The following is a 17823-nucleotide window of genomic DNA, read 5'->3' on the forward strand; positions in this document are numbered from 1 at the left end:
CCTGCACTGGCTCCCGATAGCAGCTCGCATCAGATTCAAGACCCTGGTGCTTCCATACCAGGCAGCTAAAGGGACAGCCCCTGCCTACATGAAGGAAATGGTAACCCCCCAAACCCCTGCCCGCTCACTCCGTTCCTCCACCTCGGCTGGCCGACTGGCCCCACCTCCTCTACACAGCAGTCGGGCTGCCCGATCACGTCTCTTCACAACACTGGCTCCCCGCTGGTGGAATGAGCTCCCCACGGCCGTCAGAACGGCAGAGTCACTACCCATCTTCCGTCGTAGACTGAAGACCCATCTCTTCAGGTTACATCTTAACTGCTCCTCCTGAGACATCTTCTGACCCTCACCACTACGTCTCCTAAAGACACCCGCTTTCCCCTCTACTGTGTCCCTAAGAACTTCTACTGCCCCCTTTGTGCTGTTTCTCAGTTTCTCCAGTAAAAAAAAAAAAAAAGTTTTAGTAGAAGGCGATAATAGGGAGAAGGTTTTTCCTTCTATCAGTGGCCCCGGGCCCGAGCTAGAGTACTCTTCCTGCAACGAATAGTGGACTGCTGATTCACATGCTTAGTATTCAAATGTATTGATTGTAAGTCGCTTTGGAATAAGGCGTCTGCTAAATGCCAAAAATGTAAATGTAAATGTGTGAGTGCCACCGGGCGGTAGTCGTTTAGGCAGTTAATACATGTAAATAAAATAAGAGAAACCACAAACAAAATCATATCCATGGGGCAAAATGGTAGGACAGCACAAAAAAAAACTTGAAAAAAGACACAAGGATACATAGCTTGCTCAGAACACATTAGTGTGCTCATCATTACTGAACATGTCTACAGTACCAAAGAGTACCACAAGAGGGAGCCAACACATGTTAGTTATCCAACTCTAGTGTTATTGACTTTCCTAAACACCCCTCGGTATCATAGACGTTTATGTATTAGTAACATAATTATGTGAATGGATTTGATTAATAGTGTAAGCACTTTGCAACTAGCCTACTCTTTATTGGATGACAGCTGTTTTTTTTCTTTCTTTTTAGATATCAACTAGCCTATTTAAAATATTGCATTGTCACAGATTGTGTTTGAATGAATGAATGAATGGTCTTTATTGTCATTGCTATAGTACAGGTAGCAAACAACGAAATTTGGGAGGGGTGGCTCCCCTGGTGCTAGGAAAGAAAAAAAAAACAAAAAAAACAAGAAGGGAAAGGAGCTGGTTTACATAAATAAAGGCTATGTACACTATCCACTATACTATACTGTACAGATAAGACGACTAGGGTTGTCATATTGCACATAGTGTTATTGCACATTCATTTAAAGTGTCGCAGTTTGCAGGCTTGAAATGTACACATTTGTGCCTCAGCACTACACCTGATTTTTTCAATCCAGCAGCTGCCATCAATCCGTCCAGACTGTCCAGGGCCCAGAACCTAGGTCTTTGCTGTGTTCAGGGCCTGGATGGCCCTGGGGTAGAAGCTGAGCTTCAGTCTGTTTGTCCTTGCGGCCAGGAACCATATAGATTTCGGTCTATGTTTCTAATTCAAACTAAGGGGGAAAAAGCCAGTAGTCTACCATTAATAAATGTTTTCAAAATACTATACTAGAGGGTTTATAAGTTACAATATACTATGTGGAATATGTAGGTATTAACTAATTAATGAAAATGCAACGACATTTCATTCTATTGATTGTTTGTTCAGCACCAAGTGAATATTAGGCTACATACAATTGTAACTAGAACAATATGAAACGCTGTGGGCTTGAAAAGTGTTATGTTGGTAGAGGAAAAGGATAGATAGATAGATAGATAGATAGATAGATAGATAGATAGATAGATAGATAGATAGATAGATAGATAGAAACGTTATATTAGAAAGATCTAAACAATTAAGAGGTTAACCCAAAAGTCTGTCTTTCTGTGTCCTGTTGATATTGTTGTTTGTTACTTGTTCTTATTTTCAGGTGTTTGCCTATTTTAACCTGCTATGACTTTTGCTCTTTTATTATGTTCTTGTATATGTAAAGCACTTTGTGACCCCTGGTCTGGGATAGGTGCTATAGAAATACATTTTACTTACTTACTTACTAAGTTAATCAGTATGGGTTATGTGTGAAGTGTTTTATGTAGTTTGTATTATTGCTGTTGTGTGTTTTACAGTTTTACTATTGTCCTATTACTGTTTTTATGCTCTTAAAGCACTATGAGCTGCAACGTTTGCAGGAAAAGTGCTATACAAATAAAGGTTATTATTATGATGATGATGATGATTATTATTATTCAACCTGCTACAAACCCACCCCATGCCCTATCCTTTCTGTTTCTCGACTGACATCCTCACGTATATTTAAAAACGTGACAAACGCATTCCACCGTGAATATCATCCAATCAGAAGGACGTGGGCGTGATTCTCTCACTCCTGTGTTTTCCAAGTGCATAAAGAAGTTTATCTCTGTGCCTCTGCTGGGAGAGGATGGTGCACCTTACCGCGGAGGTGTGTGCGAAATCGGTCAACTCAGATGCTGTTATAATCTAAAACTCGTACTAAATCAGTTTTTTTTTTAATGTGCAAAGTTCAAAGCTTCTTCACTACAAATGGCTTGGATTATTCGCCCGCAGTGCCAGGGGATTGGCGCTGTTTTTACGCACACGTTTCTATTTGCGGTGATCCTGACAGGTGATACAGTCGCGGCGCAGGTTTTTGACAGCTATGGATTATCATACGCCTTGAGATCGGAGTTATCAGAGGATGCGATACTGGTGGCCAACAACGGAATACGCGTGCCTTTTGGAAGATCTGTCTTCATTGATCCCATCAACGACCTGGTGATCCAAGTCCAGCCGGGTGACAGATGCAGCATCACAGTGTTGGAGAACGACCCGCTGGCACAGAGACCTGGTCAGCTTTCCCCGAAAAAGTTCCCTTGTGAATTCGGTCCAAACGAGGTGAAGTACGCACACTTCGGGTCCAGGAGCCCTCCAAAGGACAGGGTGAGATTACAACTCAGGTACGACACTCAAACAGAGACCATAATCATACCGTTTATGATGGAAGTGGAGGTGGTTTTTACACAACTGGAAGTATTAACCAGGAATATGCCTCTGACGGTGGAGAAATTGCTCGGTACAAGTAACCCCATTGATAGGAACATCTTGGAGTTCACCTTTGATAGGACCACCCATCAATGCAAGGTGGCGTCTCTCTCCAGTGGTAGTGCATTGCCCAGGTATGGAAGACTTGTGGATGAGGGTACATTTGAGGAAATGGTGGGTTGTGATGAATTTATCAGAATGAATATACGTTATCAACACTTCTTTGCTTATAAATCGCCGAATAGGGATTATATCCCGATGCTTGTGGAGTTACAGGATAAAGAGGGTAATTTGCTCAAACAGGAGTTTTTCAAAATCATGGTGCGCATTAGAGAGGGAGAGGAAAACACTGCTCCCAAACCAAGTTTTGTGGCGATGATGATGATGGAAGTAGACCAGTTTGTAATGACCGCCATAACCTCTGACATGCTTGCCGCTGAGGATGTCGAGTCTAATCCTGACGATTTAATCTTCAACATCACATCCCCCCTTTCCTTTGAGGAGGGCTACATTGTCAGCACGGACGACAGAAATTTGCCAATAACATCGTTTTATCAAGGAGATCTCAAAGACCTGAAAATAGCCTACAAGCCCCCCACTGTGGACTCTGACACTGAGCGGATTTTCCAGATTGAGTTCGAGGTCGTAGACACAGAGGGGGCTGTGTCCGACCCTTTCGCTTTCATGATTGTCGTTAAGCCCATGAACACACTGGCCCCTGTTGTGACCAGGAACACCGGCCAGCTGCTGTACGAGGGCCAGTCGAGGCCCCTGTCCAGTTCACACAACCTGGAGATCAGCGACGAGGACAACTTAGACAGCGTCAGGATCACTGTGATCGACGGGCTGCGGCACGGCGACCTAACTGTCGTCGGCTCCAGGAGTACGTTTTTCTCCCCGGCCGACCTCGACACCGGCGTTGTCATCTACCAGCACGACGGCAGCGACACCTACAGCGACAACATCATCTTCAGGATGACCGACGGCAAAAACGAGGTAGAGTTCTTGTTTCCTATCACTGTTGTTCCAACCGACGACGAGCCTCCGATTATTAACGCCAACACCGGCTTGATACTGTTCAAGAACCAAATGCTGCCCATATCCCCTCTGATGCTCAGCGCGGCAGACATCGACTCTGAGGACTCGACTATTAAGTTCATCGTAGAGCGCCCCTTCTCGACTATCGGAGAGGTGCTTCTGCGCCAATCTGAGGCCCCTGAGGACCCGTCGACCTGGAAGTTTAACACCGAGGATGAACTATACGAGAAGGTAGTAACAGAGTGGCAGCAGCAAGATATCACTGACGGGAAACTGTTTTACAGGCACGTCGGGCCTCACATAACCGACACGGTCATGGATCAGTTCGTTTTCAGGGTTCAGGATGACAACGACCCCCCTAACCAATCGGGCGATACCTCGTTCGTCGTCAAGGTTCTCCCTATCGACGACATTCCCCCACAGCTGTACCCAGGCACCACTTTGCTCATCACCGTGCACGAGTATCAACTGACGTACTTCCGCAAGAAATTCCTTCGCTACACTGACCTGGACTCGGAGGATAGGGACCTTAAATACACCGTCACACAACCGCCTACGGACACAGACGAGAACAGCCCTGTTGTACTGGGTTCTATAGTTCTAACTGAAAGTCCAGACACTGAAGTGACAGAATTCACTCAAGCACAGATTAACCACCACAAAATAGCTTACAAACCACCTGACCTTGAACTGGGAATAACGGCTCATGTTTTGCAGTTCCAATACACTGTCGAAGACACCTCTGGCAACAGTATTACAGGGGTGTTCTCCATATATTTGCAGCCTGTTGACAACAAACCACCCCAGATAACCAACTCTGGCTTCACTATATTTGAGCGAGGCACTCATACAATCACAAGTGCTGAACTGGACACCATAGATGCAGACACCGACAGCAAACAGATATCGTTTACCGTCACTCAGCCCCCGCTGCATGGCCAGATGCAGTACACATTCACTGACATGACCAAAGGGGACTCCTTCAATCTAGAAGACATCGCCACTTACAGAATCTCCTACATCCACAACGGAGACGAGTCCACAAGTGATTGCTTTCAATTGGATGTTAGCGACAACGTCCATGTCGTCACAATTACCGTCAGGATTACCGTGAAGCCTATCGATGACGAGACGCCAACTATCAGTCTCCCGGCCGGCACGATAGGTTCCTACATCGACGTTTTGGAAAACGGAGCCACTGAAATCACAACAAACGTCATCCAGGGAAGAGACGAAGACACGGATGACCTCCAGCTGACCTTCATTGTTGAGGACCCCCCCGTTTTCGGTGAAATCCTGGTGAACGGAGTCTCCTCTGGTAGATTCACCCAGGCGGACATCATCAACGGGTTGGTGGTTTACGCCCACACCAGCGGGGAGATAGGCCTCACCACGAAGGATGACTACTTTAATCTGACCCTCACTGATATGTCTGACGAATGGACTGTAGGGGGGAATAAAGTCATCGGGGTCAGAGTACAGGTCACCATCCTTCCCTTGGACAGCCAGGCCCCAGAGGTCTTCGTGGGCCCACAGTTCAGTGTTCCGGAGGGAGAGAAGACCGTCATTGAAATCCTTCACATCAGCGCCGATGATATTGACACCCCCAACAATGACCTCCTTTGCACGATAATTGTCCAGCCCACCTCAGGCTATGTGGAGAATATATCCCCAGCCCCGGGCTCAGAGAAGTCCAGGTCGGGGACGGCTATCAGCGCTTTCACCATCAAGGACATTAGACAAAACCACATCTATTATGTTCAAAGTATTCACAGAGGAGTAGAGCCGGTGGAGGACAGGTTCACGTTCAGGTGCTCTGATGGCGTTAACTTTTCAGAGAAACATTTCTTCCCCATTGCCATAACTCCCTCTAATGATGAGAAGCCAGAGATCTACATGAGGGAGTTTGTGGTTATGGAAGGCATGAACATAGTAATCGACACACCCATTTTGAACGGCGCTGATGCAGATATCCCCTCGGATGAACTGACATTCGTTATCACCAGACCCCCCAAGCATGGATATATTCTCAATCAACTATCCACCGGCACTGTTTCAGTCACTAACTTCACACTGGATCAGATAAGAGAGGCCTCCAGCATTGTATACGAGCATGACGATTCAGAAACCACAGAGGACAGCTTCGACGTCACTCTCACAGACGGCAAATTCAGTGTGAAGAAAACAGTTATAGTTATGATCATCCCAGTCGACGATGAAACACCAAGGATGGCAATAAACGACGGCCTTGAAATAGAAATAGGTGATGTACAAGTGATACATAACAACCTCTTAAAAGCCACCGATGTGGACTCTGTTGATAGCTCCCTGATGTACATAATTAAGTACGGGCCAGGCCAGGGGTATTTACAGAAGAAAACACCATATGGGACATTTGGAAACATCACAGTTGGGATGAACTTCACACAGAACGACATCGACCAGGGTTTGATCGTGTATATCCACAACGGGCAAGAAGGGATTCGTGACCTCATCAAATTCGATGTCACTGACGGCATCAATCCGCTGATTGACAGGTACTTCTACGTCACAGTTGGAGGCATCGACATGGTTTTCCCCGACGTGGTCAGTAAAGGCGTTTCTCTGAAGGAGGGGGGCAGGGTGACCCTTACCACCGATCTACTCAGCACCCATGACTTAAACAGCCCTGACGAACACCTGGTCTTCACCATCACCAGAGCACCTATGAGAGGCCACCTGGAGTGCACTGACACACCAGGCATGCCCATCACCTCCTTCACGCAGATCCAGCTCGCCGGTAACAAAGTCTACTACATCCACACGTCGGACGATGAGGTGAAGATGGACAGCTTCGAGTTCGAGGTGACCGACGGCTACAACCCGGTGTTCCGCACCTTCCGCGTCTCCATCGCGGACGTGGACAACAAGAAGCCCGTGCTGACCATCCACGGCCTATCGGCGATCGAAGGAGAGAACAAGCTGATCACGCCCTTCGAGCTCACGGTGGAGGACCGCGACACGGTGGACCGCCTCCTCAAGTTCACGGTCACCCAGGTTCCCGTTCATGGCAAGCTGCTCTTCAACAACACCCGGCGTGTCACCTCCTTCACCAAGCAGGACCTGAATGAGAACATGATCAGTTACAAACACGACAGCACAGAGTCCACCGAGGACAGCTTTTCCTTCACCGTCACCGACGGAACTCACACCGACTTCTACGTGTTCCCGGACACCGTGTTCGAGACCCGAAAGCCACAAATGATGAAGATCACAATCCTCTCCGTGGACAACGGAGTGCCGCAGATCGTGGTGAACAAGGGTGGCCCGACTCTGAGGGTTCTGGAGACCGGTCACCTGGCCTTCCGGATCACCAGTAAGACCCTGAAGGCAGAGGACAGAGACAGCCTCCACGTCTCTGTGACCTTCAAGATCACTGTGGGCCCAGAGCACGGCTACCTCATCAACTTGGGGAAAGGCAATGCCACCATCACCACCTTCACGCAAGGTAAGGAAGTCTTTCAATTTATGTAGAAATTAGAGTTGGGCGGTTTCCAATTTTAGAAACTGTTAAACCCGGTGGGTAATTGACAAACAACTTTGCTATTTTCTTGTGCTAGATGTTGATCAAAAAAGTTACAACAGCATGCAAACTGCAAATTACAAGCTAATGTTAGCTAGCTAGCTTAGTATTTACATACCCTGAGCTATGTGCTTTTAATTACCATAATAATTAAGTAAATAGATATTAATCCAGTAAAGTGGAAAGTGTGATTGCACATAAGCAAAATATTTAGCATGTTCGAAACAGTTTGTGAGCGCCCGTAATGCTGCTTCTCTCTTCAACTGTCCACAGCTTTGTGCTTTGAATTACCGTAATAAATAGAAAGTGCAGCTTCTCTGCTTTCAGGAACCGTTAGAATGTTTTTGATAGTACATAGTTTAGGAATTACGGTAATGTGAACAACGTGTGTAAGATTCTGTCTACCTGGCCAGTTTTATTAAGCCGTTTATTAAAGCAATTTATGACGTTTTCATGCTATTTTTGAATACCAAGGTTTTCGGTTAAACTGAAAAACCACCCAACCCTAGTACAAATAGCAAGCTTTGTAAGTAGCTTAACATTTCAATCCTAGCTGACAGCAGCACTTAAAGTTGCACTATGTAACTTAAGTTGCTAATTGTAGCCTATACCTACATGTTTTGCTCGCTTGAGTGTTGACTAGGGCTGCAACTAACGATTATTTTGATAATCGATTAATCTGCCGATCATTTTTTCGATTAATCGGATACCCCAAAAAAACAAATGTTTTGCAAATTTTATTTTATGTTTTCTAAATCAGCCAGGCCTATACATATACATGTGCAAAATGAATAAGTATTAATAAAAAATTATAAATAATATAAATAAAAAAGGCTTTGCTACATCAAATAGGTTTAACAACAGGCCATGGACTATGGCGGTAGATTGTTTCAATAAAGTAGTTGAACTCTAGCTCAATACATGCATTGTTTTAGGTAATAACTTTGCTTAATGTAAAGGTCAGTAACCCAAAGTGCAATATAGGCTACAGACAAGACATTCATGTTTTTATATAACAGATATGCTCCAAAACAATGCAATGTGTCCTCTCACTCCATACAATAGGCTAGGCTACAGTCAGTGCCTCACTCTAACTCACGGGTAGCTTGGTAGGCTACCACTAGCTAGCCTTTAGCTTATCACCTCTGCTCTACCACTGACGTTAGCCAGCTAGCTAAATACACTTGTCATGCAATATTGAATTCATGAATGCGAGCAAACACTCACTGGCTATCGCATTACATTACAGTCATTTAGCTGATGCTTCGCCAGAACTCACAAGTGGAGCCGTCTTCATCCATTACTGTCACATGCTTTCTTTTAAGGTGTTCTCGCATCACCGTTGTGCTCCCGTGCCATGCAAGATCGGTTTTGCATAGGTTGCACCATTTTTTAGTAGCTTTTAATGTGAAGTGCTCCCATACCTTGGACGATTTCGGTCGAGTCGTTTTCTCCGCCTCCTACATGATTTAATTGTCTTAGATTCCAGATTAATGAATATCAATATGATTTTATTTTCCAGCTGACATTGATGACATGAAGATCTGCTACGTGCTGAGGGATGGGGATAATGCTACAAGTGACATCTTCTATTTCTCTATCGAAGACAACGGTAAGACATACTTTGTTCTGGTGGATGATGTCCATTGTGTCCATTAGGTTATTGCTCAAAGACTTGTAATGGATAACCTTAAACAATGATACAGATAAAACGTTTTTATCATTGAGAGTTTTGAGGTTTTCTGGGAACATTATAGAAACCTCTCAATTGTAGATCTTGTGATGGAGAGGGATATTCGATTTTAGAAGAAGATGAATGCGTCGGTGTGAAGGGTAGATAACTATAATGATAAAGAACAGAGCAACAGGTAAGGACCTTAACATAATAACCAGGGGTGCACATAACTTTTTTGGGCCAGTGCTCAGAGGAGCACCTAGGGATGCTGCTTGGTGCTCCCCGAGCTCGCGAGTCACGACCCGTCCCACAGGATGGATAAAAAAGGGATACATGGATAACTTATATTAGCAAAACGACATTTATTCATAAATAAAGATGAACGAACAAATGATTGTGTGCAAAACAAAAGAAACAAATGCAAAATCAAATGACTGCTCTTTAAGCATGAAAGTCTGTCAGACTCCTTTAAACACAATGAAATCAACTGACATCTCTTTAAGCACTAACTGAATATCTGTTCTTTAAACACAATGAAATCAACTGACATCTCTTTAAGCACTGCTCTGTTCTGTAAACACTGAAATCAACTTTTCAACAAAAAGTTACAGCCTAAGCATTTATTTATGCTGCAAGCTTAATCATCATCATCACTGCTCTCTTGACTGCTGTTAATACTGTCCTCAATTTCAACCATGGTAGAGGATGTTGTAGGCCAGGGGTGCCCAATACGTCGATCGCGATCGACCGGTCGATCGCAAAGGTAGTATGGGTAGATCGCATGGCATTGAAAAAAATCCATCCTCACTATGGCTTTTGCCACTTGATTGACGTACCTGTAGCCAGTCTGAGATCTGATCTTTTCACCTACACCTAACACGCGGTTCACCACGCATGCGCAGTCAACAGCACCAACTACAAAATACAAAATACCGGCGAGACTAATTACCTAGTTAGCCTTCCAATTAAATGTTCTACTATTTACTATATAATACTAAAGAAGGGGTATACACATGAGTGGGGAAGCTGGACCAAGTAAGAAACCAATAACGTACAACTTCCATCCAGAATGGGAGGAGGACTTTTTTACACGATGTTTTATTGGAAATGCGTCTGTCTGATCAGCAAATCTACGATGGCTGTTTCGAAGAAGGGAAATGTGGCAAAAGAGCGAAAACGTACGGCTGCAACGATAGCTTCTTATCGTGTCAGTCACGTTCTTGTTAAACACAGGAAGTCATTCAAAGACGGCGAAATTGTGAAAAAAGTTTCTCGAGGCTGCAGATTGCCTTTTCGATGACAGATCCACAGTGGCTGATGACAACTTGCAACCAGCTCCTACAGCCCTGACTACTAGAAACTAGCTGCCTCCTCCCAGTGCCAGGTCTCCCACTAAGGTAGAGAAATGCATTTATTTCCTCCTTTCAAACTAGGGAACTACCTGTTTTGTATCTGGTTTACTTTTCTGTTTGTTGGATCAGTAGTTGGCTATGGTACTGCAGACTGGCTGTCAGTGTGTGAGTGAGAGAAAGTGAGTGTGTGTGTGTGTGTGTGTGTGTGTGTGTGTGTGTGTGTGTGTGTGTGTGTGTGTAAGAGAGTGAGAGAGAGAGAGGGAGAGAGAGGGGGAGAGAGAGGGAGGGTTTGTGCTATGGCTCCCTATGCAGACTGGCAAATGTGTGTGTGTGTGTGTGTGTGTGTGTGTGTGTGTGTGTGTGTGTGTGTGTGTGTGAATGTGTGTGAGCGAGAATAGCAAAGAGGGAGGGTTTGTGATGGTCTTCTCCTGTGGCTGTGTGACAGAGAGAGGGAAAGTGTATTGTGAGTTTACTATGCAGGCTGGGAACTGTGTGTGTGTGTGTGTGTGTGTGTGTGTGTGTGTGTGTGTGTGTGTGTGTTTGTAGTACGTGCATGTACGTTTGCGATGTTGAAACTAGACTGGTAGATCTTGGCAGACTGGCTACTTGAAAAGTAGATCTTGGTTCCAAAAAGTGTGAGCACCCCTGTTGTAGGCTATCACTTTAAATAGCTCATTATTTTGATTGTGCAACAAAGTCTTTTTTTCTTCTTTTTCTAATAGAATTCCCAACCATATTCCCTGGGTCAGAGGTCGAGGTGCGATAATGAAGCTGTAAAACAAACGTCTGAACGTTTGAAAGCTTCAGAGAAAAGAAACGTGTCCCTTGGTGTTGTTTTTCCTTTTAGCGACGAGTCGTTCGGGACTGAATTTTCACGTGGCGGCGTGATAACTGTGCGATACGCGATACGCGGAATGAAAGTACGAGTTACGATACTTTCCGAATGTTTTCGTGAGGGGAGTCGCCGTGGTCGTCGTCGGTCGACTGTTGTGATGGATTACTCGTCGGGCCTTCGGCTGAGGGGACGGCAAATAGTTACTTAGTGGGGCTTGCAGTGATGCAGCAGTCAGCAGTCAGCAGTTGGATTTTGAGGAAGTAAATTCCTCTCCCAGCGGTTCCAGCTGTTGGTGCGCAAGAGCGCGTTCATGCGGCTGATCTGCCGCGCAGCATGCATTTTGGCAACGCATGCGCACTGGCGCACCAGTTATGTGCACCCCTGATAATAACACAAAAAAACAACCTTGAAGTTCCTCCCCATGAAGTTATGCTTGAGAGAAGGCAGAGAATTTTTTTTTTTTTTTATTATATTTTTTTTATTCCAGTATAGAAGATGTCATGTACATTGAAAAAGGCATGAATATTTCTTGTTTTTCTCCCTGCCCTCCACCCACCCCTCCCTCTCAAACATGTCTGCATACATATAGATTTGTCCATCTAGCCACACACACATATAAACAAGTTACACATTTTACTAACAATTTAGTGAGTAGATAAAAATAAAAATAAAAATCTGTATGGTAGTAAGAAACATAAAAAAAAACGTTAAGTAAAGAAATAGATAAAAAATAAATTATAAGAAATTATATATTTTTAAATATATTCATACATACATATACACAAAAAAATTATAATAATAAAATGTAGAAAAAATTGGGGGGGAAATAATATCATAAGGAATTCTGCTAGGTTGTATAAATGATGTAGTAGGAGATTGCTGCTTACATAAGTCATATTCAGGCATCAGATCATGAGCTACAATATATTCATAGGTAAGTTAGTGTCAGTTTTATTTGGAAACGTCATGGTCTCAGAGGCCAAGGCAGACAACAAACTGCTTGGTTACAAATAGGGCTGGGTTAAAAAAATCTATTTCCCGATTCTGAATCGATCTTCATTGAATGAGCGATTTATCGATTCATAAATCCCGAGATCGATCTTTTTTTTTTTTTTTTTTTTTTGCTTGCAGCTTCAACCCGCAACGAGATCTCGCGCTACAAGAATTTATCATATCTCACGCAACGAGAGGTCTCAACACTAAAATCTAAAAACATGGCGATGGCAGGGACACTCAAGTCACCACCAGGCTTAAAGTCAGATGTCTGGGTGCATTTTGGATTAGCAAAATGTTGGTCAATGATGTTTATTTATGTTCCAATAAAAAGTACATTCATGTAACTGCTTTGGAGTCAATTCTTAATGTAAACATTGATATGTTTAACAATGCTACATGTTATAGGGTTCCTTGAACCATTTATAGCATTAGTTCTGAGAATCTCTTTCATATTCAAGCAAAACATTTATATTGTAACTAGATCGAATCGGAATCGAATCGAATCGAATCGTGAATCGAATCGAATTGTGAGCTGTGAATCGGAATCGAATCGTTTTGGGAAATCAGTGGCGATACCCAGCCCTAGTTACAAAAGCATCAGTTTGTAGGAAGTGCTGTCAGGCTCTCAAAATATGTAATGAACGGTTGCCAGTGCAAGTAGAATTTTTTTGTTGAACCTCTAAGCGTGAACTTTTCTAACCTTAGAATGAATGAATGAATGAATGAATGAATGAATGGTCTTTATTGTCATTGCTATAGTACAGGTACCAAACAACGAAATTTGGGAGGGGTGGCTCCCCTGGTGCTAGGAAAGAAAAAAAAAACTAAAAAAAGACAAGAAGGGAAGGAGCTGGTTTACATAAATAAAGGCTATGTACACTATCCACTATACTATACTGTACAGATAGACGACTAGGGTTGTCATTTTGCACATAGTGTTATTGCACATTCATTTGAAGTGTCGCAGTTTGCAGGCTAGAAATGTACACATTTGTGCCTCAGCACTACACCTGAATTTTTTAAATCCAGCAGCTGCCATCAATCCGTCCAGACTGTCCAGGGCCCAGAACCTAGGTCTTTGCTGTGTTCAGGGCCTGGATGGCCCTGGGGTAGAAGCTGAGCTTCAGTCTGTTTGTCCTTGCGGCCATGGTCCTGTACCGCCTTTTCGAGGGCAGCCGGGCAAAGTGTTCGTACCCAGGGTGGGATGGGTCTCTGGAGATCTTGGAGGCCTTCCTGAGGCAGCGTGTGTTGTACAGCTCTTCCAGAGAGGGGAGGGGGGCGCCGGTGATCTTCTGGGCTGTTCTCACGACTCTCTGTAGCGCATTTCTCTCTGCGGTTGTGCAGCTGGAGAACCAGTTGCAGATGCAGTAGGTGAGGATGCTCTCCACTGCGCAGCGGTAGAAGGCCACCAGTATCTCCTGCTTGTTGTGTTCCTTCCTGAGGACTCTCAGGAAGTAGAGCCGCTATTGTGCCTTCTTGATGGTGGCTGCTGTGTTGTTCTTCCAGGACAGGTCATCCTGTATGTGCACCCCCAGGAATCGGAGGGTTGAGACTCTCTCCACGCTCTCTCCGTCGATGAGCAGGGGCTGGACCTCAGATTTTTTCCTCCTGAAGTCCACGATGATTTCCTGGGTCTTTGACTGGTTCAGCAGCAGGTTGTTAACCTTGCACAGCTTGCTCAGCTGCTCTACCTCATCCCTGTACGCCGCCTCGTCCCCCCCCCGAGATGCAGCCCACCACGGTGGTGTCGTCTGCAAACTTTACGATGGAGTTGCTGGGGTGGACGGGGGCGAAGTCGTAGGTGTAGAGGTTGTAGAGGATGGGGCTTAGCACGCAGCCCTGGGGGGACCCAGTGCTGAGTCTGAGGGCTGTGGAGGTGTGGGAGCCCACCCGCACCCTCTGGGGGCGGTCAGACAGGAAGTCCTTGATCCATGCACATATAGAGTGTGATAGTCCCAGGTCTAGTAGTTTGGTCACTAGCCTGTCTGGAAGGATGGTGTTGAAGGCAGAGCTGAAGTCCACAAAGAGCAGTCTCGCGTAGCTGTTTCCCCTCTCCAGGTGGGATAGAGTGGAGTGGAGAGTCGTCGCGATGGCGTCCTCTGTGGACCTGTGGGCTCTGTAGGCGAACTGGTATGGATCCAGGTTGGGCGGGAGGCGTGTGACTGTGGGCCCGGACTAGTTTCTCGAAGCACTTCATGATGATTGGTGTGAGTGCCACCGGGCGGTAGTCGTTTAGGCAGCTCACCGTGCTTTTCTTCGGGACTGGGATGATAGTTGAGGTTTTCAGGCAGGGTGGGATGGTGGCCTGGGACAGGGACTGGTTGAAGATGTTGGTGAAAATTTCGGCCAGCTGGTCGGCGCAGTCCCTCAGCACCCGTCCCAGGACGCCATCCGGCCCAGAGGCTTTCCTGGGGTCCACCGCCTTCAGCACGCGTCTCACTTCATGCTCTGTGAGGGTGAGGCTGCTGAGAGCTGGAGAGAGTGGTGTTTGTGTTGTGGTTACCTCCGTTCGCCCCTCGTCGAACCGGGCGTAGAAGGAGTTCAGCTTTTCCGCCAGCAGGGGGTCGTCCTCTGCGGCTGTGAGCCTGTTGGCTCTGAAGTTTGTCATGTGCTGAACCCCCTGCCACACCCGCCTGGAGTCGTTGCTCAGGAAGCATTCCTCAATCTTCTCTCTGTGGTCTGCCTTGGCCTCCCGGATGCCGCGCTTTAGGTTAGCCCTGGTGGTGCTGTACAGCAGTGTGCCCTTCCCTGCGAAGAAGGCGTTGTCCCTCTCATTGATCAGTTTTTGGACCTTCCCAGTCATCCATGGCTTCGTGTTGGGGTAGACCCGGACCCGTTTGTCCACGGTGACTGAGTTGGTGCAGTTCACTATGTGGTTCAGAACCGACGACGTGAACTGTTCCAGGTCCTCATGCTCATATTCCTGCCATGAGGTGTCATTTAGGCAGATCTGCAGTGGAGCGGACCCTGCTGGCCAGGTTCTGACAGTCTTAGTGGTGATGGGAGCACTTTTCCTCATGGTAGTGTAGGCTGGGATCAGGAGGATTGACACATGGTCAGACATGCCTAGATGAGCTAGCGGTCTAGCCTTGTAAGCACGCTTGATGTTGGTGTATACCTTATCCAGTGTTTTTTCTCCTCTTGTTGCACATTTAACATGCTGAATAGTAAAGTAGGAAGTGCATTATGTCTGTAAGCCACATGGCTATTGAAGGAGGAGTTGGAGATTTCCATCCTAGTAAAATTCTACGCCTTGCCAGCAGTGTAGTAAATGCTACTATATTAGAATCTTTGGTGGTTAGGAGACTGAAATCTTGTGGAACTCCAAATATGGCTATCTGGGGTGAGGGTTCGAGATTAACAGAAAAAACCTCTGTCAGTATCTTAAAGATAGTAGTCCAGAAGGTTACCAGCCTAGGGCATGACCAAAACATATGGGTAAGATTGGCTGGGGATAAAGCACATCGTTCACACTTGTCCTCTACATCAGGATATATTGCTGCGAGTTTAGATTTGCAAAAGTGAAGCCTATGGAAGACTTTGAATTGAATAAGGCCTAATCTGGCACAAGTGGTTGAGGTGTTAATGCAGTCTATCGCTCCATCCCACCACTCGTCAGTGAAGTTTACATTGAGTTCAGTTTCCCATTTGTTCCTATTTTTGGTTAGAGAGTGTGTGTCGAGACAAGTGAGAGAGCGGTATATATTTGAGATAAGGCCTTTTTGACCTGGTGTGAACGCCATAAGATTTTCCCAGGGTTGATTGTGTGGCACTTCGGGGTAAGAGGGGTATTGGGTTTTCACAAAGTCTCTGATCTGAAAATAACGAAAGAGATTACTCCGGGGCAAGTTATATTTAGTGCATATCATCTCGAAACTACAAAAAATGTTATTCTCAAAGAGGTTCGAAAAGTTTGTAAGGCCTCTGTCCTTCCAGAGCAAGAAGGCGGAATCCAAAGTGGAGGGAGGGAATAGATGATTCTTATTTATAGGACCATTAATGGAGCTGTCTGTAAACTTAAAGTGGAGACGAAACTGGGCCCAAATCTTAAGGGTAGCTAACACCACTGGGTTGCAGGTAAATTTGGAGGGGGATATAGGCAATTTAGAGTAAATCATTGCAGGAGGGGAGGATATATAGCAAGATTCAGCTTCCAGCAAGCACCAGTCTGTCAAAGGAGAGTGAAGCCAGTAATGTATCTTTTGAATATTGGCAGCCCAGTAATAGTAAATGAAATTAGGCAAAGCCAAGCCACCATTGTCACGGCCTCTTTGCAATGTGTGTTTTTTAATCCTGGGCTGTTTGCCTTGCCAAATGAATGTGGAGATGATTTTATCAAGAGATTTAAAGAATGATTTGGGCAGGAATAATGGGATGCACTGGAAGAGGTATGAGAATTTAGGGAGTATCGTCATCTTTATTGACTGTATCCTGCCTACTAGGGACAGAGGCAGACTGCCCCATCTTTGGAGATCTGATTTTACCTGATCAAGTAGGGGGGAGAAATTGGCAGAAAAGAGAGAGGGGAATGAGTTTGTTATCTGTATACCAAGATATTTAAAGCCTTGAGCTGAGATATTAAATGGTAGTTCGGCTTGTGTGATTTGTTTATCACTATTGTTGATAGGATAGAATTCACTTTTTCTATAGTTCAGTTTGTACCCGGAAAAAACGCCAAAGCTCTGAAGGATTGAGAGTATATGGGGGACAGCAGAGACAGGGTTAGATATGTATAGAAGTAAATCGTCCGCGTATAGAGAGACCCTGTATTCTGGATCCCCACGTAACACACCTTGGAAGAGCTGTGAGGTCCTGAGGGAGATGGAGAGTGGCTCAATTGCTAGCGCAAATAGAAGTGGAGACAGGGGGCACCCTTGCCTTGTTCCTCGTGCTAAGGGGAAATAGGCGGACCTAAAGTTGTTGGTGCAAATGCTAGCTTTGGGGGAGATGTACAGTAATTGAATCCATGAGATAAATGTATTGCCAAAACCAAATCTTTTGAGTAGCGCAAATAGATATCCCCATTCCACTCTATCAAAAGCCTTTTCAGCATCAAGAGCAATAGCCGCCTCCGCAGGACTCGAAGATGATGGAGAATGTATTATATTTAAGAGCTTCCTAACATTCGAGAAAGAGTGGCGTTTCTGAATAAAACCGGTTTGTTCTTCTGAAATAATATTAGGTAAGATTTTTTCTAGTCTAGCGGAAAGGGTCTTTGTTAGTATTTTACTGCCTACATTTAGGAGGGATATAGGTCTATAGGATCCA

General features: G+C 45.2%; 1 protein-coding gene across 1 annotated transcript in view; it reads left to right on the plus strand.

The window, feature by feature from the left end:
• Positions 1–2596: 2596 nt before the first annotated feature.
• Positions 2597–17823, plus strand: part of frem2b (FRAS1 related extracellular matrix 2b) — a gene marked incomplete at its 3' end in the record, with an annotated part of 115509 nt that continues 100282 nt past the window's right edge. The window contains exons 1-2 of the mRNA XM_080548981.1: positions 2597–7622; positions 9220–9309. Coding sequence (XP_080405107.1) covers positions 2600–7622; positions 9220–9309 — 5113 coding nt within the window. The 5' untranslated portion in view covers positions 2597–2599. The remainder of the gene's footprint in view (positions 7623–9219; positions 9310–17823) is intronic.

Source organism: Nansenia antarctica (assembly GCF_963989245.1).
Source record: "Nansenia antarctica genome assembly, chromosome: 1".
In the NCBI taxonomy this organism is placed as follows: Eukaryota; Metazoa; Chordata; class Actinopteri; order Argentiniformes; family Microstomatidae; genus Nansenia; species Nansenia antarctica.